At 41.0% G+C, this 15410-nt stretch overlaps 1 protein-coding gene across 1 annotated transcript; it reads right to left on the minus strand.

Annotated features, from left to right (window-relative positions):
* Nucleotides 1–775: 775 nt before the first annotated feature.
* On the minus strand, nucleotides 776–12717 carry LOC106560687 (guided entry of tail-anchored proteins factor CAMLG). The gene is made up of 4 exons (XM_014123805.2): nucleotides 12398–12717; nucleotides 4100–4572; nucleotides 3874–3939; nucleotides 776–2196 (listed from the first exon to the last, which is right to left on the minus strand). Exons 1-4 carry the CDS (start codon nucleotides 12558–12560, stop codon nucleotides 1996–1998), a joined length of 903 nt encoding a protein of 300 aa, XP_013979280.1. The 5' UTR covers nucleotides 12561–12717; the 3' UTR covers nucleotides 776–1995.
* Nucleotides 12718–15410: the final 2693 nt, after the last annotated feature.

Genomic DNA, 15410 nt, shown 5'->3' on the forward strand with positions numbered 1-15410 from the left:
CTGGTTCGAGTCAAGGCTGTCGCAGCCGGCCGCGCCCGCGAGACCCATGGAGCGGCGCAAAATTGGCCCAGCGTCGTCCGGGTTATGGGAGGGTTTGGACGGGAGGGATGTTCTTGTCCCATCGCGCTCTACCGACTCCTGTGGCGGGCCGGGCACAATGCACGCTGACACGGTCGCCAGGTGTACGGTGTTTCCTCCGACACATTGGTGCGGCTGGCATCTGGGTAAAGCGGGCATTGTGTCAAGAAGCAGTGCGGCTTGGCTGGGTTGTGTTTTGGAGGACGCACGGCTCTCGACCTTTGCCTCTCCCGAGTCCGTACGGGATTTGTAGTGATGAGAAAAGACTGTAACTACCAATTGGATACTACGAAATTGGGGATAAAAAAAAGGATTTAAAAAAAAAGAAAATGAAATGCAGTGATTGCCGAAATGATTCAGCAATCATGATTTATTTGAAAACACTGTTTCCATCATAATTTGTCACAATAAAGGAAGTTCTACATATCAAAAATCCACCCGTCTAACGGATAAAAACTTGATCTTTTGAAAATGTCTCCTATATTTGCGGTTTCAATACACGTCGCAATTTTTTGTTGTTATTGCGTCATTGCTTTTGTCAAATAAACCTGGGTCAATGGAAACCTGCCTACTTTTATCAACCCAAATGAACAACGTCACATATGTACAGTTAGCCTACATCTCAGGTCAAATGAAGCAGCATCATTGGGATAGGAGTTTGATGACTGACTGATCTAAAATCAACCAGAGACAATTGTGAAATGCTCCAAGGTTTTATTGGTTTAATACAGCATATTCATTCCAGTATGTTATTACCAGAAGAAACATTAGATTCTCTATATCTTTGTGTTGATATCGATTTCAATATTTCACATGAAATAATATATTATGAATACAGCATTTACACAAAAAAATTGAAATAATTGCAAAACATTATGAAAAGCAAGCAAGTAAATCTGACAAACAAGAGATCACACCAATGAAGTTACATAGAAAACCTGTCTCAAACTGAATTAGTTAATTTGGATGCAATGAGGGATTAACAGATGATGTAACATGCCACAGCGAGAGTTTGAGTGAGGCTGGGATAGCTAGAAAAGCAATACATGACATTTCCACAATCAGAGTTATCCAGCACAGATATACAAGCTTATAAGATTCCACTGCCCCACATTGAATAGCAGTGACAGCACACACTTTCCAAAAAGACAATCCTAAGCCATCCTTTAATTTTTTTTTTAATGTAACCTTTATTTAACTAGGCAAGTCAGTAAAGAACAAATTCTTATTTACAGTGACGGCCTACCCCGGCCAAACCCTAACCCGGACGACGCTGGGCGAATTGTGCGCCGCCCTTTGGGACTCCCAATCACGGCCGGTTGTGATACAGCCCAGGATCGAACCAGGGTTTGTAGGGACGCCTCTAGCACTGAGATGCAGTGCCTTAGACCGCTGAGCCACTCGGGAGCCCCATCCTTCTCCTAGCCCAGATTAAAAGGTAAATGTAATAAGAGCTTAGACATGTACAGATAAAGACAACCATGTCTTTAAGCATACAAGGGTGAAAAAATCATAGGCAATATTCAGAAAACCCTGAATGACAAATGCATCTCCTGTCTTCCAAATGAGATAAATCAATTCACCAGAAACAAAACAAAAATTGCGAAGTAACCGGACCCCTTATATAAACACTGTAGAGAGCAAAATAAATGGTAACTTAAAGCAGTTCCTATCGACAAGATGTAGTAGAGGGTCAGAACACAAATGAATGTTATGTTATTTTGTTCAACCTGTCATTTCTGTCTTCTTCCCTTATCTACCTGTGGACATTGCACCTCGACCCCCTCTCCCCTATGGGATCTACTGATTCAGGAAGGGAAATGGTATGGAGAAGGAGGTAGGGTAAAGGATCAGTATCAGGGGTCAGCATAATGTCCAACTCTGTGACACCGCCATTGCACAGGGACTTCCTGTCCATCAGGGAGTCTCAGCCTCTTCTGGACCAACCAACAGCAGGATCTCGTGACTGAGGACGAATGTAAAGAAGTAGACACAGAGGTCAGCGAAGACGTCGCCCATCTTCCTGTAGGTGTCCATGGAGCGGTTGATGACCTCAGCAGGGATACCAGACAATAGGAGCGCGGCAGTCAGCACTGTGGTTTGCATTTTCTTCTCAACCTGGTGGATGATGGAAAGTTTTTACACGTGAATACAATACACAGGTTATGACCATATACGTCTGACCCATTTGGTATACACTATATATACAAAAGTATGTCAACACCACTTTCAGAGCCAGGCCTAATCGCCCAACATTATTGCCGACCTCACTAATGCTCGTGGCTGAATGGAAGCAAGTCCTTGCAGTAATGTCCCAATTAGAGGTTGACCGATTAATAGGTATGGCCGCTTAATTTGGGCCGATTTCAAGTTTTCATTACAAATCGGTATTCAGCATTTTTGGATGCCGATTATGGCCGATTACATTGCAATCCACAAGGAGACTGCGTGGCAGGCTGACCACCTGTTACGCGAGTGCAGCAAGGAGCCATGATAAGATGCTAGCTAGCATTAAACTTATCTTATAAAAAACAATCAATCTTAACATAATCACTAGTTAACTACACATGGTTGATGATATTAATAGTTTAACTAGCTTGTCCTGTGTTGCATATAATCAATGCAGTGCCTGTTAATTTATCGAATCATAGCCTACGTCGCCAAACGGGTGGTGATTTAACAAAAGCGCATTCGCGTCAGGGTATATGCAGCAGTTTGGGCCGCCTGGCTAGTTGCGAACTGTATAAAGACCATTTCTTCCTAACAAAGACCCTAATTCATTTGCCATGATTTTACATAATTATGACATAACATTGAAGGTTGTGCAATGTAACAGCAATATTTAGACTTAGGGTTGCCACCCGTTCGATAAAATATGGATAGGTTCCGTATTTCACTGAAAGAATAAACGTTTTGTTTTCAAAATGTTAGTTTCTGTATTTGACCATATTAATGACCTAAGTCTCATATTTCTGTGTGTTTATTATATTATAATTAAGTCTATGATTTGATATTTGATAGAGCAGTCTGACTGAGCGATGGTAGGCAGCAGCAGGCTCGTAAGCATTCATTCAAACAGCACTTTCCTGCATTTGCCAGCAGCTCTTCGCAATACTTGAAGCCCAAAATTAGGCTGGCAATCATATAGTGCATATAAGAACATCCAATAGTCAAAGGTATATGAAATACAAATGGTATAGAGAAATAGTCCTATAATTACTACAACCTAAAACCTCTTAACTGGGAAATTGAAGACTCATGGTAAAAGGAACCACCAGCTTTCATATGTTCTCATGTTCTGAGCAAGGAACATAAACGGTAGCTTTTTTACATGGCACATATTGCACTTTTACTTTCTTCTCCAACACTGTGTTTTTGGATTATTTAAACCATATTGAACATGTTTCATTATTTATTTGAGGCTAAATAGATTTTATTTATGTATTATATTAAGTTAAAATAAAAGTGTTCATTCAGTATTGTTGTAATTGTCATTATTACAAATATATATATATATATATCAATAATCGGCATCTGCTTTTTTGGTCCTCCAATAATCAGTATCGGTGTTGAAAAATCATAATCGGTCAAACTCTAGTCCCAACATGTAGTGGAAAGCCTTCCCAGAAGAGTGGAGGCTGTTATAGCAGCAAAGGGGGACCAACTCCATATTAATGCCCACGATTTTGGAATGAGATGTTCGACGAGCAGATGTCCACATACTTTTGGTAACGTAGTGTAGCTGTGCTCCATTCACTATATATTAATGCCAAAAGGTGAAGCGGTATCTCTTACCTTTGGAAAGTATTTGTACAACCCCATGTAGGCCAGTTCGAGGGTGAGGAATGGTGCGAATATGGACTGCAAAAGGGAAGAGTAGCCTAGTTAATGAACTGCTTCAACAAATCCTTACTCTCATATTACCATACATGCTGCATAATCTAAAACAGAATAAGTCAGTGGTATTAAACAAAATCAAAGCTCTCAAGGGAAGAGACAACACTTTTCTGACCAGACTCACCAGATACTTGCAGACAAAAACCCTGACAAAGATAGCAAGGAGGATACTGCCAACAAGCCTGAAGAGCCTGAAGGAGTCCAACTCATCTGGGTCAGAGCTAGCTGCCTCCTGGGCTTGTTTCTCATTGGCCAGTTGGCCTCTGAGCTTCATGGCATCATCAAAGCGGGACAGGTACTTCTGCAACCCTCTGCGTGGGGATCCGGAGCGGCTGGGCTCATCAGCTGCCAGCTGGGCCTCTCCGCGTGGCCTCTGACGGACGCCCGGTGTCACATCTTTGTCCACACCGCCAACCAGCACCTCGCTGGTATCTGGCAGGGGATACCCTCTCCTCTCTGGGAGATCACTGTGGGGGTGGCTGCTGCCTACTGCCTCTGGGAGGAATGGAGACAGTCTGGGGGAGGGGTATGTTGACCACGAGTCGCTCCTGTCCAAGTCCAGATGGAACATGGGTGCCGTAACACTTCTGGATGCTCCTGTTGGGACAAGGTCGGGATTGACATGACATTGTCAGTGTAATGGATAAGGCTAACTTGATTTATCTGTGATATGACCATAGAGATTCTATATATGGATATATTGAATGCAAATCAGTAAGCTTGTTAGATAATACAGAAGAGCGCTGAATTGTCATAACTAAATGACTGCAGCACATTTCACACTGATGCAAGGTTTATTTTCTAGCTCACTGCATCATGGTCCATAGCAATAGTGGTGTGTGGGTAAAATCAACGGGGAAGCCAAGCCAAGAAAAAAGCCTTAATATAACCTGGTTTGTGATAATTGGGTTGTTTGCTCTAGAACAATAAGAAGAAAGTGGCAGAATAAATTTAACCACACCTTCACTTAATCACAAAACTGGAGCGCAACACTGCCCTATCAAGTAAAAAGGCAGTAACTGCTCATAGCGTGGAACTGAGAAAAATTGCTTTTATTTACCTGGGTTTCACAGTAACTGTATCCAGTTACTGCTAACATGACCCCCATTTTCTCCAAAACACAATAGAGGCAGGATACTTGTCCATATGATTAAGCATGTATTTAATGTAGCAAAAATGACATTAACTCATTTTCGACCAAATGATCAGTTACTGCCTTTTTGCTTGGTAGGGCAGAACATGTGTTAGGTGAACTCCACAAAACATTGCATGTAACAAAACAGTTACATGACCTACAGCATGGTCAAGCAAGCTTTGAGTTTTTGTTGTTCTAGGTTATCTGGCTAAAATGCTTGCTCGCTAGCCTAACTTCTTTTCATGGACAACGATGCGCCAGGTGAGCTAGTTAACATTAGCCTACTAAACCTGGCTACACATTTTACTTCCATCCTCTCAGGCCAGGGGCACAAAGTATGAATTTATGGTTGGATCAGAATCGCCATTATAACCATTGGCCAGTATGGAGAACTAAGTAAAACCCCAAGTCCAAATCTACATACATGGCTAATTTAGGAAAAATACAATAATAGCTAGCTACCCACTGGAGGACAATGACACAACGAGATGCAACAATTCAAGTTTTTTTCTGTCAATGAGGTTTGGCTTCTGATGTGATGAGATTGGTGTGAATCCAAATCCAAACTGGCTTCCCTTGACAAGTGTTTTTGATGCACCAGGAACATTCACAGTTGAGCTCATTGATTGGCTATTATTTTATACTTTTTTATCAAGGGAGGCCAAATGCTTGCTGGCTTCCCTTGCATTCCATGCTATGGACAGGAACAATATCATACTCTTTTTGACCAGACAGCATCAGATAGCTGGGCTACACATACAGTACCAGGCAAAAGTTTGGACACACCTTCTCATTTAATGTTTTTTCTTTATTTGTACTATTTCTACATAGTAGAATAATAGTGAAGACATCAAAACTATGAAATAACACATGGAATCATGTAGTAACCAAAAAAGTGGTAAACAAATCATAATATTATACATTTGAGATTCTTCAAAGTAGCCACCGTTTGCCTTGATGACTGCTTTGCACACTCTTGGCATTCTCAACCATCTTCATGAGGTAGTCACCTGGAATGCATTTCAATTAACAGGTGTGCCTTGTTAAAAGTTAATTTGTGAAATTTGTTAATGCATTTGAGCAAATCAGTTGTGTTGTGACAAGGTAGGGGTGGTATACAGAAGAAAGCCCTCTTTGGTAAAAAAGTCCATAGTTTGGCAAGAACAGCTCAGATAAACAAAGAGAAACGACAGCCCATTATTACTTTAAGACATGCAGGTCAGTCAATACAGAACATTTCAAGAACTGTAAAAGTTTAAAAGTACAACTGATTGGCTCAAATGCAATAAATTCCACAAATTAACTTTTAACAAGGCACACCTGTTAATTGAAATGCATTCCAGGTGATTACCTTATGAGGCTGGTTGAGAGAATGCCAAAAGTGTGCAAAGCTGTCATCAAGGCAAAGCATGGCTACTTTGAAGAATCTCAAATATAAAATATATTTTGTTTTGTTTAACCTCTTACATCTAGACGTTCCGCTAGCGGAACACCTGCTCCAATATCCAATGATAGGCGTGGCGCGAATTACAAATTCCTCAAAAATACAAAAACTAAAATTTTTCAAACATATCACTATTTCACAGCATTTTAAAGACAAGACTCTCCTTTATCTAACCACACTGTCCGATTTCAAAAAGGCTTTACAGCGAAAGCAAAACATTAGATTATGTCAGCAGAGTACCAAGCCAGAAATAATCAGACACCCATTTTTCAAGCTAGCATATAATGTCACAAAAACCCAGAAGACAGCTAAATGCAGCACTAACCTTTGATGATCTTCATCAGATGACACACCTAGGACATTATGTTATACAATACATGCACGTTTTGTTCAATCAAGTTCATATTTATATCAAAAACCAGCTTTTTACATTAGCATGTGACGTTCAGAACTAGCATACCCCCCCGCAAACTTCCGGTGAATTTACTAAATTACTCACGATAAACGTTCACAAAAAGCATAACAATTATTTTAAGAATTATAGATACAGAACTCCTCTATGCACTCTATGTCCGATTTTAAAATAACTTTTTTGGTGAAAGCACATTTTGCAATATTCTAAGTACATAGCCCAGCCATCACGGGCTAGCTATTTAGACACCCGGCAAGTTTAGCACTCACCAATATCAGATTTACTATTATAAAAGTTTGATTACCTTTTGTTGTCTTCGTCAGAATGCACTCCCAGGACTGCTACTTCAATAACAAATGTTGGTTTGGTCAAAAATAATCCATCGTTATATCCGAATAGCGGCGTTTTGTTCGTGCGTCCCAGACACTATCCGAATGGTAAAGAAGGGTCGCACGCATGGCGCAATTCGTGACAAAAAAATTCTAAATATTCCATTACCGTACTTCGAAGCATGTCAACCGCTGTTTAAAATCCATTTTTATGCCATTTTTCTCATAAAAAAGCGATAATATTCCAACCGGGAATGTCCATTTAGCTAAACAGAGGAAAGAAAACAAAGCTTTCGGTCAACGCGGGCACGAGCCTGAGTCTCACAGTACTGTAACCAGCCACTACCCAAACGCGCTACTTTGTTTCAGCCAGAGCCTGCAATGCCACGATTCAGCATTTTGCCGCCTTCTGAGAACCTATGTCAGCCGTAGGAAGTGTCACGGGACAGCTAAGATCCTCACTCTTCAATAAACAGAGACAAGAAGAACGACACCTTGTCAGACAGGCCACTTCCTGCATGAAATCTTCTCAGGTTTTGGCCTGCCATAGGAGTTCTGTTATACTCACAGACACCATTCAAACAGTTTTAGAAACTTTAGGGTGTTTTCTATCCAAAGCCAATAATTATATGCATATTCTAGTTACTGGGCAGGAGTAGTAACCAGATTAAATCGGGTACATTTTTTATCCAGCCGTGAAAATACTGCCCCCTAGCCATAACAGGTTAACCTGTTAGGGCTAGGGGGCAGTATTGACACGGCTGGATAAAAAATGTGGCCTGTCTGAGAAGTAGTGTTTCATCTTGGCTCTTTTTATTGAAGACTCAGGATCTGTGCAATAACGTGACACTTCCTACGGCTTCCATAGGGTCTCAGAGCCCGGGAAAAAGCTGAACGATATCGAGGCAGGCTCTGGCTGAAACACTTTATCGCTTTTGGCAAGTGGCCACTCAGAGTACTATGGGCTTAGGCGCGTGCCCGCTTCGACCGAATGCTTTCTTTTCCTTTGTCTGTTTACCTAAAAGCAGATTCCCGGTCGGAATATTATCGCTTTTTTATGAGAAAAATGGCATAAAAATTGATTTTAAACAGCGGTTGACATGCTTCGAAGTACGGTAATGGAATATTTCGAATTTTTTGTCACGAATTGCGCCATGCTCGCCACCCTTATTTACCCTTTAGGATAGTGTCTAGAACGCACGAACAAAACGCCGCTGTTTGGATATAACGATGGATTATTTTGGACCAAACCAACATTTGTTATTGAAGTAGAAGTCCTGGGAGTGCATTCTGACGAAGACAACAAAGGTAATAACATTTTTCTTATAGTAAATCTGACTTTGATGAGTGCTAAACTTGCTGGGTGTCTAAATAGCTAGCCCTGTGATGCCGGGCTATCTACTGAGAATATTGCAAAATGTGCTTTCACCGAAAAGCTATTTTAAAATCGGACATATCGAGTGCATAGAGGAGTTCTGTATCTATAATTCTTAAAATAATTGTTATGCTTTTTGTGAACGTTTATCGTGAGTAATTTAGTAAATTCACCGGCAGTGTTCGGTGGGAATGCTAGTCACATGCTAGTCACATGCTAATGTAAAAAGCTGGTTTTTGATATAAATATGAACTTGATTGAACAAAACATGCATGTATTGTATAACATAATGTCCTAGGGTTGTCATCTGATGAAGATCATCAAAGGTTAGTGCTACATTTAGCTGTGGTTTGGGTTTATGTGACATTATATGCTAGCTTGAAAAATGGGTGTCTGATTATTTCTGTCTGGGTACTCTGCTGACATAATCTAATGTTTTGCTTTCGTTGTAAAGCCTTTTTGAAATCGGACAGTGTGGTTAGATTAACGAGAGTCTTATCTTTAAAATGGTGTAAAATAGTCATCTTTTTTAAAAATTGAAGTAATAGCATATCTAAGGTATTTGAATAACGCGCCACAGGATTCAACTGGCTGTTGAGTAGGTGGGACGCAAGCGTCCCACCTAGCCCATAGCGGTTAACACTTTTTTGGTTACTACATGATTCCATGTGTTATTTCATAGAATAATAGTGAGGACATCAAAACTACAATGTAGAAAATAGTAAAAATAAAGAAAAACCCTTGAATGAGTAGGTGTGTCCAAACTTTTCACTGGTACTGTACTGAGACGAGAGGGCCACCGTTTCGTTCATTCGAATGCTTTCTCTGGTGAGATACATTCAGCCTCTTGTGAATTGAGAGACAAAAGATCAATAATTTAACATGTATTTTTCTTGGTACATTTTTGGGGGAAGCCTGGCTTCTCTTGGCACCCATGAATACACGCCACTGGTTCATAGTAGCTAGTACTGGAGGGATACTTTTTCTTCAACGAGTCAGACGGGAAGGATTTACTTCAGATGCCTGACAAGGCCCTCATCCCAGTCATTCGCAGGAGAAAGCGACGGAGGTATCGAGAATGAAGGTCCGGGTGCCTTGTAAGGATCTGTCGCCAAGAGAGGGTAATCTACCTTTACCATCGGTCCTATTAACCAACGTACAATCAATCGATAATAAAATAGACAAACTATGATCACGTTTATCCTACTAACGGGACATTAAAAACTGTAATATCTTATGTTTCACCGAGGAGTGGCTGAACGACGACACGAATAACATACAGCTGGTGGTTTTTAAGCTTTTCGGCAGGATAGAACAGCAGCCTCTGGTAAGACAAGGGGTGACAGTCTATGTATATTTGTAAACAACAGCTGGTGCACAAAATCTAAGGAAGTCCCGAGGTTTTGCTCGCCTGAGGTAGAGTATCTAATGATCAGCTGTAGACCATACTATTTATCAAGAGTTCTGTATTTTTTGTAGTTGTCTATGTACCACGTCAAACCGATGCTGGCACTAAGACTGCACTCAGTGAGCTGTATACGGCTATAAGCAAACAGGAAAACGCTTAGCCTTTAGCGGCGCTCCTAGTGGCCGGGGACTTTAATGCAGGGAAACTCAAAATCCATTTCACCTCATTTCTACCAGCATGTTAAATGTGCAACCAGAGGGAAAAATAAAAAAAACTCTAGACCACCTTTACTCCACACACATTGTGACGCGTACCTCACCCTCCTCTATACCAGGCGGTGTCAGAGGAAAGCCCTAAGACTCCAGCCACCCTAGTCATGGACTGTCCCCAAGCCATACGACTCTTGAACAGCTTACCGGAACAGGTTACCCAGACCCCTCTTTTATGCTGCTGCTACTCTCTGTTAATTATCTATGCACAGTCACTTTAATAACTCTACCTACATGTACATATTACATCAAATTGCCTTGACTAACCGGCGCCCCCACACTTTCACTCTGTACCGGTAGCCCTGTATATAGCCTCGCTATCATTATTTTACTGCTGCTGTTAAATTATGTTACTTTTATTTTGTATATTTTTACTTAACAATTTTTCTTAAAACTTCTTAAAGCATTGTTGGTTAAGGGCTTGTAAGCATTTCACTGTTAGGTCTACACCTGTTGTATTCGGCGCAAGTGACATAAAATTTGATTTGTTTTATTAGTCAGTTATTACATTCTATCTATGCTGGCTTTGTCAGGCTACCAGAGACATGAAACAGAGAGATGGGAGGGCATACAGGCTGTCGCCAAATTATTCATGCGAATTTGTCTATATTGGTAATGGAAGCACTTCAATCACTACATTTTTATTAGACAATATATTACAAAAAAATGTAAATGTGTGACTTCATTACGTCCATGTGTTTTTATAGACACAAGATAGTTAAATGGAAATGCACCCTAGCAGGCAAATGTAGCATCTATTTTCGATGCAAACTTTATAAATGGTCCAACTCAATAAGTTATAAAAACATTTAAATGCACCCCCCTCCCCAATGTAAAAAATATTTTCACACAAGCCTCTCCTTGTATTGTAAAATAAATTAAACACCCTACCCCCTCATATAATTAACTCAAAATAATGTTAATGACCACAAAAAAATAATACCTGCTGTAGTGACCCTGTGTTTATAAACATGAATATCAACTTTGCCATTCCAGCATGCTTTTGTGACACAGTCGAAGCCACGCAGGGCTACAGGCAAGAAGGTTGCGGTTTCGCCCACCAACACGGACAAGCTCACTCTCCTGTTTCATTACACTACAATCAGAGCTGGCTGCAGACAATGATCAGCTTGGAGGAAATCAGATCTCGACAAACAGAAAACACATCCCTCCCTACCTTGTAGGCTTGCCCAGTATCGAAGGCTTGGTTTGACAATCTCCGAATGTTATTAAACGTTTTGGTGTTTCGTCTCTTTCCATTCATCAATTGGCCACTGCACAATTTGGATTGATTGATTGTATTTGTCAGTTAAAAAAATACATGTATTCACAAAGATTTTTTCAAGTGACCGGGATTGCACAATAAAAAAAAAATCGGGGGACTAATTTGCGGTTTTATTTTTTACGTAAACATATATACAATTACATAGATACAGACACACTACAGATATCGACACAAAAAAATGCCCAACCTCCAGATGAGTATGAGGGGGGAGTTCAAGTACAATTCTTACAAGCTTGTTTGATTGGTAGCTTATTCTTTAAATGTTTGGGGCTGCTGGTGAACCATGATGTGCAGACATAATCAAAGTGACACTGGCCTATAGGCTTAGGTGTCCACTGTATGATATGAATAGTTTAATACATATACATATACTGCCTATATAAAAGGAAGAGTAACTTAGGCCTAACCCCAGAGATATAGATATGCTGGTGGCATGCTACGACACTCACAGTAAATTTCGATCTGTCCCTTAGGTTTCTGGCTTTCAAGAGAGTTTTTCTAAGGCACTGTGCTTCTGCATTGCTTGCTCTTCTGGGTTTTATGATGTGTTTCTGTATAAGCACTTTGTGACAACTACCAATGTAAAAAGGGCTTTATAAATAAACGTGATTGATTGATCTAAAAACGCCTATCAGCCAGCTGGAACAGAGTAATGGTCCGACTGTCCATTGAAGCTAGCTGCAAGCTAATATAAGCTATCAAGCTAAACAATTTGCTTGTCTCATCAGCCAGCCAACCATTGACCACCACTTAGGGTTTCCTTACCGTTGTTTTCAGCTTCAGCTTTGGTGAAACCTACAATTCTGTTCATTCTGTCTTCGGAATTCTTGAGCAATTTTCGTCTCCGAATTTCTGCTCTTCTTTGCGCAGAAGAAAGACAGGTTTTCTCTTCTGGTGTATTTAGACAAGTGTCATCTGGACACTGCATGGTTTCAGAAATATTACGATTATTTCATATACAAGACACAATATTCTAATCGTCTAGACAAATTCTTAGATTATTGCATTTTACTGCAGCCGGATAAAACAGAATGGGGCCTGCCTGTATTGTCAGTTTAGTGCGCACGTTGATGATCTCATCATCTACGTAAAGCCAAAAGGTTCAAATCGTCTTACCCGTAACACGTCTTAACATTTGTAATGATCCTTTTTCACTTGCTTTTTTCAATTGTCAAGTCATTTTTACACCTGTTCTTTACACCTGTCCAGTGCGCATTTACAGGTGATTAGAACGCTTGTTATAGTCATTTTTACGTATATTCCTTACACCTGTCCAGTGTGTATTTAAAGGTGATTAGAACGCTTGTTATGGTCATTTTTACATATATTCCTTACACCTGTCCAGTGTGTATTTACAGGTGATTAGAACGCTTGTTATAGTCATTTTTACATATATTCATTACACCTGTCCAGTGTGTATTTACAGGTGATTGGAACGCTTGTTATGGTCATTTTTACATATATTCATTATACCTGTCCAGTGTGTATTTACAGGTGATTAGAACACTTGTTATAGTCATTTTTACATATATTCATTACACCTGTCCAGTGTGTATTTACAGGTGATTAGAACGCTTGTTATGGTCAATTTTACTTGTGTTCTTTACGCCTGTCCAGAGCGCTTTTGTGTGATTCTGCAACTACATGCACTTCTATGTCCTCGGGTCAATTTTGGGGATTTTATATGTCTTTTTTTGAACACCTCCATATCAAGTCCTTTTGTTCACAGAACCTAGAATTCCTCACAATCAAGTGTCAACTGTATTATCTTCCAAGGGAACTCTCCTTGGTTATCGTCACAGCCGTGTATATCCACCCCGCAAGCAGATACCAAGACGGCTGTCAAGGAACTTCACTGGACTTTATGCAAACTGGAAACCAAAAGAGATGGCAGCTTCGATTCAAGTCCTTAGGAAACTGTGCAGTATTTTGTTTTTATATGTATTATTTGTTACATTGTTAGCCCAGAAAACCTTAAGTGTTATTACATACACCCGGGAAGAACTATTGGATATCAGAGAGATACCAGATACCAGTCAACTTACCAGCACAACCAACACTACGACCAGGAATACAACTTTCCCAAAGCGGATCCTTTGTCGGCAGACCCAAACAACGTCGTTGGTTGAAAGGGTGCCGGAGTGGTCTTCTAGTGAGGCTTTGGATGCGCACACACCACCCACCGCTTCCGGGTATATTACTCACTAATGTCTGGTCCCTAGTTAACAAAGTCGATGAAATTAGGGCAAGAGTTGCTTTCCAATGAGATATCCAGGATTGTAACACACTGTTTGACGGAGACATGGCTAGCTGGGATCATGCTGTCGGAGTCCGTACAGCCAACAGGATTTTTAATGCATCGCGTCGACAGGAACAAACATCTCTCTGGTAAGAAGAAGGGGCGGGTATGTTTGATGATTAATGACTTATGTAACAACATACAAGAACTCAAGTCCTTTTGTTCACCTAACCTACAATTCCTCACAATCAAATGCCGACTGTGTTATCTCCCAAGGGAATGCTCCTCGGTTATTGTCACAGCCGTGTATATCACCCCCGCAAGCGGATACCAAGACGGCCATCAATGAACTTCACTGGACTTTATGCAAACTGGAAACCATACATCCTGAGGCTGCATTTATTGTAGCTGGGTATTTTAACAAAGATAATCTGGAACAAGTCTACCTAAATTCTATCAGCATATCGATTGCAGTACACCAGTGAGTAACACACTCGACCACTACTACTCTAACTTCCGCGATGCATACAAGGCCCTCCCCCGCCCTCCCTTAGGCAAATCTGACCATGACTCCGTCTTGTTGCTCTCCTCCTACAGGCAGAAACTAAAACAGGAAACACCCGTGCTTAGGTCTATATAACTCTGGTCTGACCAATCGGATTCCACAATTCAAGATTGCTTTGATCACTGGACTGGGATATGATCCGGGTAGCCGCAGACAATAACATTGACGTATATCCTGACTCGGTGAGCGAGTTTATAAGGAAGTGTATAGGAGATGTTTTACCCACTGTGACTATTAAAACTTACCCTAACCAGAAACCGTGGATTGATGGCAGCATTCGCGCAACACTGAAAGCACGTACCACAGCAATTAATCATGGCAAGGCGACTGGAAACATGACCGAATACAATCAGTGTAGTTATTCCCTCCATAAGACAATCAAACAAGCAAAGCATCAGTATAGAGACAAAGTGGAGTCACAATTCAACGGCTCAAACACGAGATGTATGTGGCAGGGTCTACAGACAATCACGGATTTATTAAAAATAAAACCAGCCCCGTTGCGGACATTGACGTCTTGCTCCCAAACAAATTAAACAACTTCTTTACGTGCTTTGAGGACAATACAGTGCCACTGACACGGCCCACTACCAAAGACTGTGGGCTCTCCTTCTCCGTGGCCGACATGAGAAACATTTAAACGTGTTAATCCTCGCAAAGCTGCTGGCCCAGACGACATCCCTAGCCGCGTCCTAAGAGGATGCGCAGACCAGCTGGCTGGTGTGTTTACGTACATATTCAATCAATCCCTATCCCAGTCTGCTGTCCACACATGCTTCAAGATGGCCATCATTGTTGCTGTTCCCAAGAGAGCTAAGGTAACTGAACTAAATGACTATCGCCCTGTAGCACTCACTTCTGTCATCATGAAGTGTTTTGAGGGACTAGTCAAGGATCATATCCACTCCACCCTACCTGTTACCCTACACCCACTACAATTTGCTTACCGCCTCTTTAGGTCCACAGACGATGCA

The sequence above is a fragment of the Salmo salar genome, chromosome ssa10 (genome assembly GCF_905237065.1).
Source record: "Salmo salar chromosome ssa10, Ssal_v3.1, whole genome shotgun sequence".
In the NCBI taxonomy this organism is placed as follows: domain Eukaryota; kingdom Metazoa; phylum Chordata; class Actinopteri; order Salmoniformes; family Salmonidae; genus Salmo; species Salmo salar.